This window comes from Balearica regulorum, chromosome 3, assembly GCF_011004875.1.
Source record: "Balearica regulorum gibbericeps isolate bBalReg1 chromosome 3, bBalReg1.pri, whole genome shotgun sequence".
Classification (NCBI taxonomy): domain Eukaryota; kingdom Metazoa; phylum Chordata; class Aves; order Gruiformes; family Gruidae; genus Balearica; species Balearica regulorum.
This window is the reverse complement of record NC_046186.1, coordinates 93853781-93868474: the sequence shown is the minus strand read 5'-3', so window position 1 is coordinate 93868474 and position 14694 is coordinate 93853781. Positions and strand designations below refer to the sequence as shown.

Below are 14694 nucleotides of genomic sequence, written 5' to 3'. Positions count from 1 at the left end.
TGAGTTTGGGATCAAAAGCTCTACTTAGTTATGCTCTTCTTGGTGTTTCATCTTTCCACCTGCACTTGTTTAATTTCTTTTTATCTACAGCTGTGCTTTGGAAAGTGCTGACATAGTGGAGAAGAGTCATCTGCCTCCTAACACGAAGTAGGGTGAAAAGGAGAGAGTGAATCCAGGGACACAAAATACAAGACTTTTGAAGCTCTTACTTGCTCTGAGACAGTGCCATTTGAAACCAAGGAAATAAACTTTTTACTCAAAATGAGAAGCAAATCAAGCCCTTTGTTTTTAATAACATCTCCTTTTAATTTATTGTTCAGAAATTCTCCTATATCCACAGCTTCCTGTTTGAACAATTCCTTACTACATTTTTTCCATCCTTCTGTAGTGTATATTTTTAAATGGTGTCCCTTGAAATAGTGAACTGTCATTATGAATAAAAAAAAAAACCCACACCAAAAAACCATGGGAAATAACTACTCAATGAAAATGAAAAGTTCATATCTCAAAGTATTTTGCAAAACTGTGGTGGACTGGATTATTAAACTGCTACTGTGAGTGTGATATGAGTGCTTTCACAGTGGCTTCATGTGCTGAAAAGAAATGACCAATTTTCTTTTATTTTGGAAATCATAGCCCATTATTTTGAGGTTTATGTTGTTTGGGTTTGGCTTTGGGGCAGGAGAGAATTCTGTCTGCAAAAACCAGTTGTGTTAAGTTACATTTTGGCAATGTATTATACAGGAAAAAATGAGGATTACAGAGAACAGCCGACATCATATACAGTCCTTAAATGTTATGATAAACAGAGTAGAAGGCAGTATGTCACTGATGTTTCTAAATGAAGTAAATCTTTATTTTTTTGTTGTGGTTCCTTGTGTTTTTTTTAAGCATAGTCTCTCTATCCATAATATGAGGGTTTACCTCTTTATAATAACATTCTTTTTTTGTTGTAGAAGTGAAAAATGGCATGTTGCATGGTACTTTAAGCAGGCTGCCATATTCTACATGTATATGGACTTTTCTAGATATAAAGAACCAATAAAAAAACCCAGACTAAATTCATGGGCATGGTGGGGTTTTGAGGGGAATTTTTGGTTTTGTTTTATTGTTGGTTTTTTTTTTTGGGGGGGGGGGGGTGTTGTTGGGGGGGTGTCCCTTTTTTTTTTCTTGACCCTTTATGTTTATGGTAACAGAAAACATAAAAGTATCACAAATTGAGAATGTGAACCATACCCAGGGAAAGAAAAAGAGACAGAGTGAGGAAGCAACATAAAAGCTTCTAGTGATAAATTGTCCTCTGGTCTAGCTCTGACTTTATAGCTCTTCCTTTTTTTTCCTGATGTGTTTTTTCTTTTCTTATCTAGGATAGCAGTAAAGTGTATACAACTCACATTTCCTACTTAGAAATCTACAATGAATGTGGTTATGATTTGTTGGACCCAAAACACGAGGCCGCCAGATTGGAAGATTTGCCGTGAGTAACAAAACTACAAGGAATCATCAAAAACAACAGAAATAATTTTCAGATGCCTTGTTGCATTGTTTGGGGAATATTTGAAACTGTGCTACTAATCTCAGCATTAACTCAAAATACTTTTCCTCAATTTTATCCACACTATCTAAATTTTCTCTTATTTTACATGTCCGGAGGCTAGGGAAACTAGATGGGAGTAACTGAAGGTGAAAGTTTTAAAAATGTATATTGATATTATGCAGAAGAGATCTGTTGTGGCTACTGAAAACAAAAGAGAAGGTATACTTGTCTTTCTCATGGCAGCCTGTCTCACTATATGCTATGCACGTGTGTGTGTGTGTGTGACAGACACATACGTAACGGGCAGTATTTCCTTGCAACAGTAGGGAGAAAAATTCCCTGCTTCTACTTGGACCTTTTATTACAAGCTTAATTATTTTTCTAAAACAAGCAATTATGAAATAAGGTAAGTAACAGATAGAAAAGGCCACAAGGCACACCAAAGGACAATATATTTACTTCAGAATGGATGACTGTTATAATAGTTTTCATTGACGAGACACTAGCATCTACTAATGCTTGGAGCAGACTAGTAGATAAAGGTGTTTAGGTCATGAACACATAAGTTTAAAGTTAAAGATCTTATAATTTATAGGAAATTCAAACCATAGTTTCTAAATTTCTTCTGAAAAAATTGTTTATTTTCTGTGTTACTCTTAAAATAACTCAGCAAAGAGTAAATATGTGTAAATAAGTTGTTGAGTGCTTGGATTTGCAAATGTCCTGAAATAATGCTGGGGACCATAAACATTCTCATTCAACATGATGATGTCTGAAGCATGTAAATAGCAATTAAATCACTGCTGATACAAGAACAGGAAATGTATTGAAAACTGCCAATGGAGCAATAATAGAAAATCAGCAGAATTTTATATCAAAGTAGCTAGTTATGTTATTAATATATTAAACCCATTTTATTTATATTAAAACAAAATCTCCCAAGTTTTGTTAAAATCTAGCTTTAGTTTTCTACACAATCTGTGGTATGTAGGACATATATCTACAAAAAAACTTTCAAGACTGATATTTGTAAAAGCTAGTGTAGATAAGGAAGGCAGCAGACAAGCTTGAGGTATGAGACTCGGCTGTAAGGTGGTCTCATTGCTTTGATATCTTCATCTGTAAATTGGAACTAAATTTTATCATTTATGACACGATGCTATAAGGACTGTATGTATTTACTGATGTCTTTCATAGTAAAAATTAAGAATTTAATTTGATTTGTTCCCTACTTTCTGTGCTATGCAGAGAAAAAATTTAAATCAGAGACTAATTTGGATAATAATTTAATTTTTGTGCCCATTTTTACAGGTGCAGATTTTTTTGCCGTTCTGTAAAAAATAGTCTGTTACTTACACCTTTATTCAGCTTATTAAACTTAATGCTATCAAGTTATTCAAGTTTAAATTATTAATTTATTAAGTTATTTGCAGTATTTTATTTGAACTAATTCAATTTATTGATTTTATTAAATTGAAGTTATTCAATTGAACTAAATTGAATTTGATTAATTTAATTGCAGCTTTATTTCAAACAGTTATTCGGGGGTCATATGCGCTAGAAAATATAACTGTTTAAAACTAGGTTCTGAATGTTTACTAATAATCATGAATTTTAGAATCTCAAAATCGGTTTATGTATGGTGATTCAATTTAGCTAAAGAATAAATCCTTGTTATGTATTAGTCCATTTCTAAAAAGTAAAAGTTGACAAATAATTTGGTTGTAAATTAGGGATAAAATGCAGTGGGATAACCATAATTACCTGTAAACTTATGTAGTGTATGCTATTACAGGCTGGGTATAGTGAGATAAGATTAGTTACTCTGCAGAGAAAAAGTTAAGTGCATAATGGTTTTACTGTACATGGTCATTACTGTTTCTGGTACATCATTTGTCAAAAACCTACGTACTGTACACTAAAACTATACCTTCGCCAAACATATTTAGCACTGTATAACAGTATTTCATAAAATATTTTTTTTTTATTTTTTAAGATAATAATTTAGGGATTCAAAATTTTAAAATATATAGTGACATTCTGAGCTAAAAAGGGAGTGCAAATTGCAGGACGGGGTAGTTGCACGAATAACTATATTTTAGTTAACTTGGTTAATTTTTGTAAATGACAAAGTAGTAGTTACACGTAAGGTAAACAGTAGTCACATATGTTAAAATATATCAGGTGTTTATTACCTAATATATATTTCATTTTTTGTGACAATTTTATGTGCTTAAGAACTTTTAAGATTTTAGTGGTAGTAAGCAAAGTACACAATAATCTAACTTCCTCAAGTTTTTGAAAGCATGTATTTAATGAGAATATTAAAAAGAATGTATAGGGGTTTGTACTTTAAAAGGGTTATATTATGCATAATTTCCTGTTGAACCCCACAGTGAATCATCAAGGTTTTAAGCACCATACAAAGGCAAATGCCGGTTTTCTATGCTTGGGTAGATATTAGCGCTCTGTGCTGGTATTTTCCCAAGTGTATAAGATGGACAAGAATAGTGTGGAAGAAATGTGTCATTTTTGAAGAGTAAACAAAAGATTAATTAGCTTTGTAAAGCATGCAGATTGTTTTGGAACAGTATTGTTATCCATATTCCTGCAAATTCTGCCTAGCAAATTCTATGTTAATGACTTTATGTTATCAGTTCAATGGAAGGAATAAAAACAGAATGATGGCATTCAGGTAATAGAAGTTATTGAAAATGTGCAACAGGCTTGTTGATAGTACTTGAAAAAAGAGACATGAAATTGTATTTGAGCTTTAGGGGAAAGTGAATGATAAAAAATTTTTAAATTGCTAATTACATCTAATCATTGCATGATTAGCTTTGGAATCCCAGCTCCTGAAGTCAATGTTTTGTGTGTAGCCATCCTTTGTATATTCTGTAGACCGTTAAATTTTCACCTTAATACTTCATCATTTCATTAGAGTCTGCTAGATGAGAAGGGAAAAGGCTGTCACAAAAAATCACTACTACTCTGGAAATAAAATCCTGACAAATGTGTGAATGTAGTTAATATATCTTATATGCCTATCTATATGCATATACATTCATATATAGAATGACAATTATTTATGTATGCATATGTATCATGTTTCTAATAGGTACAGATATTTATACATCAACTAAATTTGGTCTTGAAATCCCATTGAACTTTTTTTCACAGAAAAAAACCCCAGTTTTTATAATGTTTAGTTGTAATAATATTACGTGTAGCCCATAGAAGATGTCATTTGATATACCTTAATGCTTCATACACAATATGGCATAGTTTACAATTGTAACTTGTTTTGTTTAAGCAAACCTCACTGTTTTAATTTTGTGACACTGTACTGAAAAACAGCACATGCAGATACATTTGAAGAATCTTATTTATTAAAATGCAAAAATTTAATATTGGCAATAAATTTAATATTGGCAATCGAATTGTGGTTGTAGCTGTAGAGTTCCATGTTTATACAAAGAAATTAAGATTGGTTTCAAACACGTAAAAATGATAAAACTATTGCTATAAAATATAGCTGGTAGAAGACTATTTGAATCCTTACTGCCATCTCTTGTTTTCATAAAAGATTTGCAGGACTGTTCAAATTAGGAATTTTTTTTCTGAAGCTCTTCATTTGCTCTGAGGTTGTGCAAGATGCTTTTTCCTGTAACAGGTTCCCTGTTGTACAGTGTATTTGTAACTTATATAACTCCATGATAATGAATCAAACCAATTTAATTTAGTGTTAACCTACCAGTACAAACACTTCCTAACTAGTTTGTATTATTTATTAAGAACTAAGAATTTTCTTGGCACTGAACAGTAACACAAAAATAAAGACTAGAGTCTATAGAACCATTACTCATAGATTAAGTCAGTACAACCAATAAGTTACCACTTTACCTGTCCAAACTACAGCAGGTGATGGTCTTGCATGTGAAGGCAATCAAAAATTAATGGTTTTTTACCTTAAAATGACAGTCTTTAAACCGCAGTAGTTGAGGAGCTACTTCTTAGAGAGCTGAGAGACAAGCATTAATCAGGAGTGATGTGGCTGGGAGAAAATGTAATCTAAAATGCCAGCCAGCATAAATGATTCCCCATTTTTGTGTGAAGATTCTTTATAGTCCTCTTTGATAGGGGAAATGTATAAGATTTAGTATGATGTTGGCTAACTTTAAAAAACAAAAACCTCCACACACAAAAACCCCGACAAAAACCCCAAAACCCAAACAAAAAACAGCTTATGCTCCAGAAAGATGCAGTTTATTTGAACTATAGATTAAGTGAACTCAATTCCATAAAAAGGAAGACACTTTAAGCTATGAGCCAATTAACTTCAAACATCAACAATGATACCTATATCAATATATATTAGTAACATGCAGAACTGTTATGTTCCATGGGGTCAGTCTAAAATATTTTAAATTTTTAAAAAAATCTATAACTGAATATTGGTTAACTACCTCAAATGAATTTACACTCTAAACCAACTAGTATAATAATTCCTGTGCTGCTTAACAAAGAAGAAAAAAAAGTCAAAAGGAATAATTTTCAACATACATGAAATATATTTTATTCAGTCTGATATTTTTGTTGCAAATACACCTGTTGCCTCTCTCCAGGCTCAACAGCATTAATGTCAACCCTTCGTCTTTTCAATGACTGTACTAACCATGTCATCTAGAAACCGGCCACCATCTTCAAGAACTATATTTTTAGTGTTCTGAGAATTACCAGTGTAATTTCTAAGGCTAATAATAATAATTGCTCACTCTTTTCATATGAAATACATTATTTCAAAATGAAGAGTGTTCAGTGTGTTACTAGTGAATACTAAAGATTAGGAGAATCTTAAGGTCTGTAAATTTTAGTTTTTCTGTTTGTTAATGGGGAGACAGCTGACAGCTGTTCTGAATCATTTCTTCAAAGATTTTGTTCATTACAGTTCAAACAAATTATACTTTACATGTGTAAAATAACTTCAGCATATATTTTATATTCTCTATTCCCATCCAGATTTTATGTTGATTTGTTTCCTGAAAACCAATGGGAGTAAGTCAGTGAAACTTTTCTAAGGTGACTTTTCTAAAGGCATCAAATGATGTTCAGATTATTGCTGTGCTGTTCAAGGCAACATTATTTTGAATATCAAAGTATTATTTCACTAAGAAATTTTTGCGAGTGAGATTATTGCAGTTGCCTACAAATTCTAACATCTCATGTTTCTTTTGTACATGAACCACCCATCTCATTGTTTCAGTTGTAACTCCTTGTTCTACACGGTGGGGTGGGTGGGGGAGAGAGCTGGTGCAGGGCTCTTTCTGCTGAATCTCAATTGGAAAGGCCCGACAACAATAGCTTAATAAGGTAACTGCCTTAATAAGACAGGATGAGAGGACGACTATAGATGGCAAGTAAATCTTACATCCCATCAGATGCTGGGCACACCACGTTTGTGCAGCATCGGATGGAGCCCGAATGGATTTCCCCACGGCGTGCTGCACAGCACGGATCCTGTCCGTGGAGAGAAGATTTCCCCTTCGGTCATTCGAGCTATTATATAATGTCCTTACAAGAAAACAGCTCCATTTTGAAGGGTGTGCTCATGAGAACTTCTTACGGCATTTTTTGATAAAGGCAAGGCCATGCAGGTGGTGTGATGACCAGGTAGGAGCTGCCTGCAGGCTCTTCTCTTACATTGACCTGGCTGAATTTATCCTGCAGCCAAGGGGTCTGTGTGGCATGACGCAGCCCTGAATGCCATGCTGCTGTGCCTGCTCAGCTTAACTGCTACATGGATCACTAACTTCTAAATGTGCAACAGTCTCTCAGTCAGTATCAATACAGTCCCACAAAATGGAGAACAAGCAAACTGTGCTTTTCTTATCTCACATGTAGAATTCATCAGAGACAGTGGGAAGGATTTCCTGTCACCATATGATGTGTCAGGAGAACAGCCCGCACCAACATTTATTCATCTCATAGTTTTGTCATGTCTCACAAGCTAAGATTATGCTCTAGTTCTATGCTTGAATGGAAAAATCAAACCTCTGCACTATTGAAAGCTATGCTGGTGCCTGAATAACTTGTAACCTTGCCTCTTGAGTCAGTGTTGACTTTGTCCTCTGATGTGGTATTCAGGGAGCTATACTTCTGAAAGATAATTTTTTTTGGATGACGTATAAAATGATGATCTTGGCCATTCTTTCTTAAAACCTAAAGCTCCTTGCAACTTTACACAAAGATTAGCTATAGTTATCCTTTAGTTTATTCTGTTCTTCTGGACAGACTCCAAGATGTAGGCTTGCTGCTTTTCTGTTTTATCCTTTCCCTAAATTTATTATTTGCTGTATAATCTCCTCCTTGTGCTGAAGTAGTATCACTATATTCTGCTAATGTATTGTCATAGAAGGTATGTATCCTCATATAGGATTTGCTTACATCATTATGATTAATTTTTAAATGTTTATGAAGTTTTTGAGATTATTTTAGATTTCTTCAGTTCTAAGCCCTAGACACAGATACAATCATAGGAAACTTCATTTCATTAAAATTGTCTTTTTTTTTCCAAAATCTTTTAAGTGTTTTTATTTATATTACACAAATTAATGAGATGGTATTAATTAATCAAAGGAAGCTTTAACTTCATTGTTTGCCAGTTACAGGAATTTGATAAAGGAAAGCATTCAATGTATAAGGCTTTCTTGCATTAACGGCAGATCAGTTGATGCAGGAAAGGGCCTCAGTCAATAACAATATAAAAAAGGCTGACCCATCCTACAGGTTTCCTAGTCAGCTATGAATTCCATCCATTAAGCCAAATGGAAAAGATTCTTTGTTTATAAAGAAAACAAAACCTTGTCTCTGCCTTCTTTCAGTCATTATGGATAACTTAACAGAGCTTTTCCACTTCAAGATCCAAGTTAGGGCTATGAAATTTCACTAATATAGAGAATGTTCTATAGAAATCTTTTATCATATTATACAGTAACTTTATAGGACTACAATATAAATAATTTTGTTGTCATTTTGGAACGTGTCTTTCTGAGAAAGTTTTGAGATGCCTCTCAAGGTGTGCAAATTTAGACTTTCATCTGGAAATCCTCCTAATATCTGCGAGGCCGCTGTATAGAGACTGTCACTGGTTTATGATGTCCCCATGGTCTCCTTTCTGATATAATAATCCTCCAGAGCTTTTCGTCCAGGCTAATGTCTTTGTTGTCTGGAAATTATTTATAACCATTGTTCAAAATGTAGTCTGAAAACATCCTTAAAATTTTAAATACTATGCCAAGTGTGCATAGTAAAACAACATTGTTTTCCTAAACTGTGGAACGATGTAGATGATGCTCACCATGCAATTTCAAAATATTAAAATTAGTCAAAGCATCATACTGTAATCAGAACCATTCTGGGCTTTAGTGTGTGATGCACGCACAGATGGAATTGCAGACAGAATACAACTTGATGTAATCAAAACATGGTTATGTAAGAGCAGAATTATGCTTTTGGGTTTGTACTCTGAATGGGGGAAGCAGAGTTTTGTGACTCTGCTAGTGTTCTCTTACCCTGCTGCACAAAAATAAGGCTATAAGTGAGAGGCAATCATATTTGGAAAAACAATTGTTATGACTACTACAGGAGCATTGTGTGTACTTTTACAAGTATTTTTATCTTGAAAATAGTGAGTGTGTTGTAATGTGTTGAAATTATTTCTGCATATCCATTCCAATGTTTTGACCAGCAGAGGGTGAACTACTTCCCTAATACTTAAGAGTAATACTATAGAATGCAGCTGAGCTGCTTGATTTGATTCTGTCAGTTTTGGGGGAAAAAAGACAAGCAAAACAGAACAAAACCCAATCTGTGTGGTTTTCAAGCATCTTGGAGTAATTAACATGCAAGAACTACCTAGAGATAAAAATTCAAGCCCCATACTCCCTCTTGTGGTTAACCTTGAACAATATGGAAATATATATATACACAGACACATATACATTTACATATATGTGTATATACACATAGAAAGTATTCTCTGTACTTACAGGGAAAAAAAACCCAAAACCTCTGTTTTAAAAAAACAAAACACAAACTTCTAACTTTTAAAAAAGTTCTAATTTGCTTGTTTTAAGTTGTCTTAGAACATGTAATTCACCCTGAACAGGTCGTTCATCCTCAGAATTAGTGTACTTCAGTTTTAAGAGTCTTCACTCTAGGAGTTTTCCAAATCCAGTGATGCAACTACTTGGCTTCCATGTTGGATACTGTAGAATGTCCTAACTGAGGAGACCCTAATGGCTACTCGGTAAAGCCAATAAAGTTTAACGCTCAGTAACCTGATCAAAAGAAGAAAATATTGTGTAAAAGGGCTATTTAGAGAAGTGAAAAGGAGTTTCAGTAATATTTAGCAGCTCTCTTGGAGCTTTTTCTCATATCCTTGCTACTTCCATCTAACTTCCTTCTTCTGAACTTTAAAGCTTAAAGAACTGCAACTAAAAGCATTTCTAACCTCAGTGGAAAATAAATAGACTCATTCTGTTTGCTTGCTTTTAATTAAAGAAAGGGATCATTTACATTTGTAGTTATTACCATTTGAGAAGCATGAAAAGAGAAATAATCTTGACAAATGCAAAGTTATTAGAAACATGTTGGCTTATAGATGTGTTGATTCTGAAATATTCCATGCCTATTTGTTCATCAAGATTATGGTATGCTTTGTGTATCACTTGTGCTTAAATAGCTGTGGTAATGGCAAACAAACTCCTACTTATTATTTGTTTATGATGATCCATCTAACCTCTTGCTCTTGAGATTTTACTATATCTCATTAAAAAAAAAAAAAAAAATCCCAAAGCTTTCTCTACTAGTTATATGTTGTATCTATTCCTTTCCTCTGTGGAGAATATTTATAATATTTATGATAAAGGTGTAAAAGGGAGGTGACAGAGTAAAAAAGAATAAAAAAGTACTTCCTTTAATTTGCATCATTTACTCATCATGATTTTGGTTCTTTTATTGTGATTGGGTTTGAGTTTTAGATGTCACCTTTTAGGTGCAATCAAAATGAAAGTATGGAACAAAGATTGCCTTACAACAATTCTAGTTTTCTCTTTTTGTTTGTTTTTTCCATGTAGAAAAGTGATAATAATGGAAGACCCTGATCAGAACATTCATCTGAAAAACTTGTCTCTTCAGCAAGCAACCAATGAAGAGGAAGCCTTAAACTTACTCTTCTTGGGAGATACCAACAGAATGATTGCTGAGGTGAGAATTGCTGATACACATCTTTTTTACCACCACCAGAGGTTAAAATGGTCATAAACTTCTCCACATAAGATGTATGTTTTGGAAGTCCTTGGAGATACACAGAAAGAAGATACTTACTCATTTATTTCCACAATGAAATTAAATAAGCATTTCTCTGATTATAGGTTTCACTTTGCAAAGAGCTTTCTGTTTTTCCTTAGTGAATCTGATTGGTGGCTGTTGATGTCATAACTTACTGCAATTAAAATAAGTAAGAAAAAAAAAATTCTCATAAACCATAGACTGACTTTTGAATGTGGCATGTATCAACACACATACACATTTTTCAAAGATTGGAAAACATGGCCTTACAAAGCATTGTCAAACATTCCTACAGAAGTACTAAATTGCCTTTGAAGTAGTTACAGTAAGAGTTAGCAGTTCCCTCTTTTTTTCTTCTTATTGCATAAACATGTGGTGTTATGTGTAAAAACACCCCCAACCAACCAAACAAAAAACATCTCAAAAAACCCCAAACCCCAAATGGTAGTGTAAAGCATAGGCAAAATAAGTATTTGCCAATATGGAAAGACAAGGGTGTTTTTACGGATTCTGGAAAATTCAAATGAAATATTTCCCTATCCAATTAATAAAACCTGTAGGGTTGTTTTTTGGTTTTTTTTTTTCCTTATCTTCTTACTTGGAAATGGAATGTAAATATAAAAAGTGTATTGTATATCGTGAGCACTGCCAGTGTGTTTTTGCCACAAAACAGCTAATTCTATTTTATAAATTTTGTGGGTTTTCTTCCTTTGTCTGACTGGAAATGTATATAATAAATCAATGAAGAGAAAGACATTTAAAGTATATGAAATAGTCAAGTAGCTCTCTGTTCCTGCTGGCTGACCACGTACACCTGGACACAGGGGAAAAAGTGTTTGATTACAAAATGTAAATAGGCAAAAACCCGATTTGTTCTCTCTTTCTCAAGGGAGACTATTTCAGCAGTGACATTCTGAGAGGCAAAAATATGTTAAGGCAAGAGATAATCAAGGTGTACTTAGGGACTGTTAGTAGATATGAATGTTGCGGCAAGGAACCATTTGATGATATTGAAATGGAAAAATTGATACCATTTAGAGGAGAGAAACTTGAAAAAGTGTAGCAGAGGAGAGAAAGATGACATTGAGTTCAGAAGCCTGAAAAGCTATCATGATAGTTGGTAATGAAAACAGAAGAAGAAAGTTCATTGCATGGAAAAAGACCTTCAGGAAATCTCTGGTTGGTTTAGAGGAGCTATGTATGAAAATGAGACAGAATATTTAAAAAATGATGTGCTGCTTGCTGACAAGGTCACAAATCACCAATTGTAAAGGGCAATTGACTTATATATTTGGAAAATGTTGCCTAAAGAGAAAATATATCCCAAACACCGAAAGTCATGAAAAAATAGCAGGGCTAATGAAGATGCTAAGTCATTAAAGGTCAAGATGAGGTAATGCTCAATAAAACTAAAAGAATATTCTTAATGGGTCAGACTAAAGATATGTCTGGTCCTGTTTCCTATTTTGAGCAATGGCCAATAGCAAATATATAGAGCTGAGTAAAAGATAAGCCAAGTAAATAATGATATTTTGAAAAAAAATCTCCTAATCTTCATTAGTTTGTGTTTCAAATTATTTATAGATAACAACTTTTGTTGCATTTTTTCTTTACATGAATTTGCCCAGATGCTTTTTTTTTAACCTCAGTAAATTTTTATCATAAATAGTGTGTGACACGAAGTTCTGTAATTTAACTGTGTCGTGTGAAGAAAAATCTCCTTTAGCTTATTTTTTAACCTACAACTTGGTAGTTTTATTTGGAACGTTCTAGTACTTGTGAGAAAACAGAAGAATAGGCATGAGAATGTGTGAGACTTCAGTAGTAGAGAATTCACTAAACTGAGTGGCTTGCGTTAGCAAATGCTATGCCATTGTCACTTTTGCTGCTTTTGCCACAGCAGGAGTTCTTTGTTATATAAACACTATAAAGTTCTCATTTCGTTGGTCTTTAATGAAGAGTATTTTAAAAAAAAACCAAACCACCAAAACCAGAGAGTACTTGTTTGGAATAACTACTACCCATTGCAACAATATTTACTTTGCTTAGTCTGAAGGCTAATATGATTCCAAAAACCTCAGATGAGATGGATTTCATTGTAGAAGTTTTATTTCTGTAGTTATCTCATCTCATACATTGTTCCTTTGCAATTGCAGTAGGTACGTTGCAGTACAGTTCAGTGAGCTTACTGAGTGCTGCTTCCTCTTAGGCATCACAGAATCTATCAGCCCTCATCATTTGGCATTTTTGGCTTTAGGTGGCTGTGGTACTTTATATGATGACTTAATAGAATGAGAAAATAGTCTTTGCAGAAATGAGAGAGTAATGTAGAGGCCTATGGAAGAGGACTCATGACACCAGCCATAACTTCCTCCTCAGAGATCCGTTTTTAAACCTTAATTAAATTATGATAACACTTCTTGACCTCAAAAAAGATTAGGACCCTATTTAAGTAAACTTTAAAAGACACAAGATGAGTAAACTTAAATACAAACAAAAGTAAAAGAAATGCTTGATTCATCTTTTTTTAATGATGAGGAGTTTGTCTATGGAAAAACTAAGATGACTGTCACAGATCACATATGAAATCTGTGGCAGAACTGCAGCCTCTAAAATTGCAATCTAATGCTTTACTCCTGAGATAACTCTTCTTTGAAGAGTTGCAGGACCATTTTGAAAATAAGAATGATAATTTAATTTCTTCAGAATGCCTCTGCTAGTGGAGTCTTAACTTGTGATTTGAGTGCTACATTTTGCCCTCACCACTGACTGTGCTACAAAAGAAGCAATCATAATATTAAAAGTATTCTATAGGCTGCACTTATTCATTCATTATATGTCAGAACCTAAAGGAACGTTTTTAACCAAATACTCCTTTCCCACACATAACTATATAGCTCATGAGAAGGGAGAAAGAGGAAGCTGATCTAAGTTGTGCAGTATTGGTTTATAGGTCAGTATAGGACTGATCCTTTGCTCTAGTTTTGACATGGACTACAAGTTGTGGAAATGGTAAGATAGGAGACATCTGTGCACAAATACTTCAAAATGTAAAAAATCCAAATAGGAAGTTTTCATGTCTTATATTTTGCCAGGGAGCAATGGGCAGAGAACAAACCCAAACCCCCCTAATTCTTTTGCTGGCAGCTTTTCCAACTGTAAGGGCTATATTCTTGTTTGTTTGTTTTTCGCATAAAACGTAGAGGTTTTGTTATATTTGAAGGCATAAGAATCTAAGTAACAGCTTACGAACAAAATTGGAATTTATTTTTTATATTTTAATTTTTAAAGCCAACTTGATGATTTAGGTAGCTCAAATACATGCAAATAAAGGATTCTGAAATCTAATTTGCATGTACGGCACAGGTAGTAGCAGCAGCAGCATCTCAAAAAATCTCATGTACAGAAATAAGTGTTTGAGCATTTAGGTAGCATTCACAAACAGTTTTATTTGGGTAGATATACTATTAACATGTCTTGAGCTGAAGTAGTCTTTCTAAATTATTGTGATTTTTCTAAATTCTTGTGATGGGAATCTCTTGTGATTGCTGTCCTTTGAAACAATATGCCTGAACTTCTGTGATTTAGAGAATTCTTAGTAGTTTTTTAGTATTTCTTTTAAAATAACAGAGTGACGTAGACCCAGTACCCTGCCAAAGGCATGCATCAATTTCAAAACTGTGAAATCATTATGTGAGATTGATATGTCTGAACATTGCAGTTACATGTACATTTAGCATTTGTTTCTTCCTCTAAAGAAAACTTACTTCATTTTAATGAGGAAGGAAACATTTTAGTGCATAGTT

General features: G+C 33.6%; 1 protein-coding gene across 4 annotated transcripts in view; it reads left to right on the top strand.

The window, feature by feature from the left end:
• The window catches only part of KIF6 (kinesin family member 6), a 175527-nt gene that overhangs the window by 24139 nt on the left and 136694 nt on the right, over nt 1-14694 (top strand). For 3 of the 4 annotated variants that reach the window (XM_075749021.1, XM_075749020.1, XM_075749024.1), the window contains exons 5-6: nt 1368-1477; nt 10675-10804. In XM_075749021.1, coding sequence (XP_075605136.1) covers nt 1368-1477; nt 10675-10804 — 240 coding nt within the window. The remainder of the gene's footprint in view (nt 1-1367; nt 1478-10674; nt 10805-14694) is intronic. The other variant, XM_075749022.1, reaches the window with a different exon arrangement.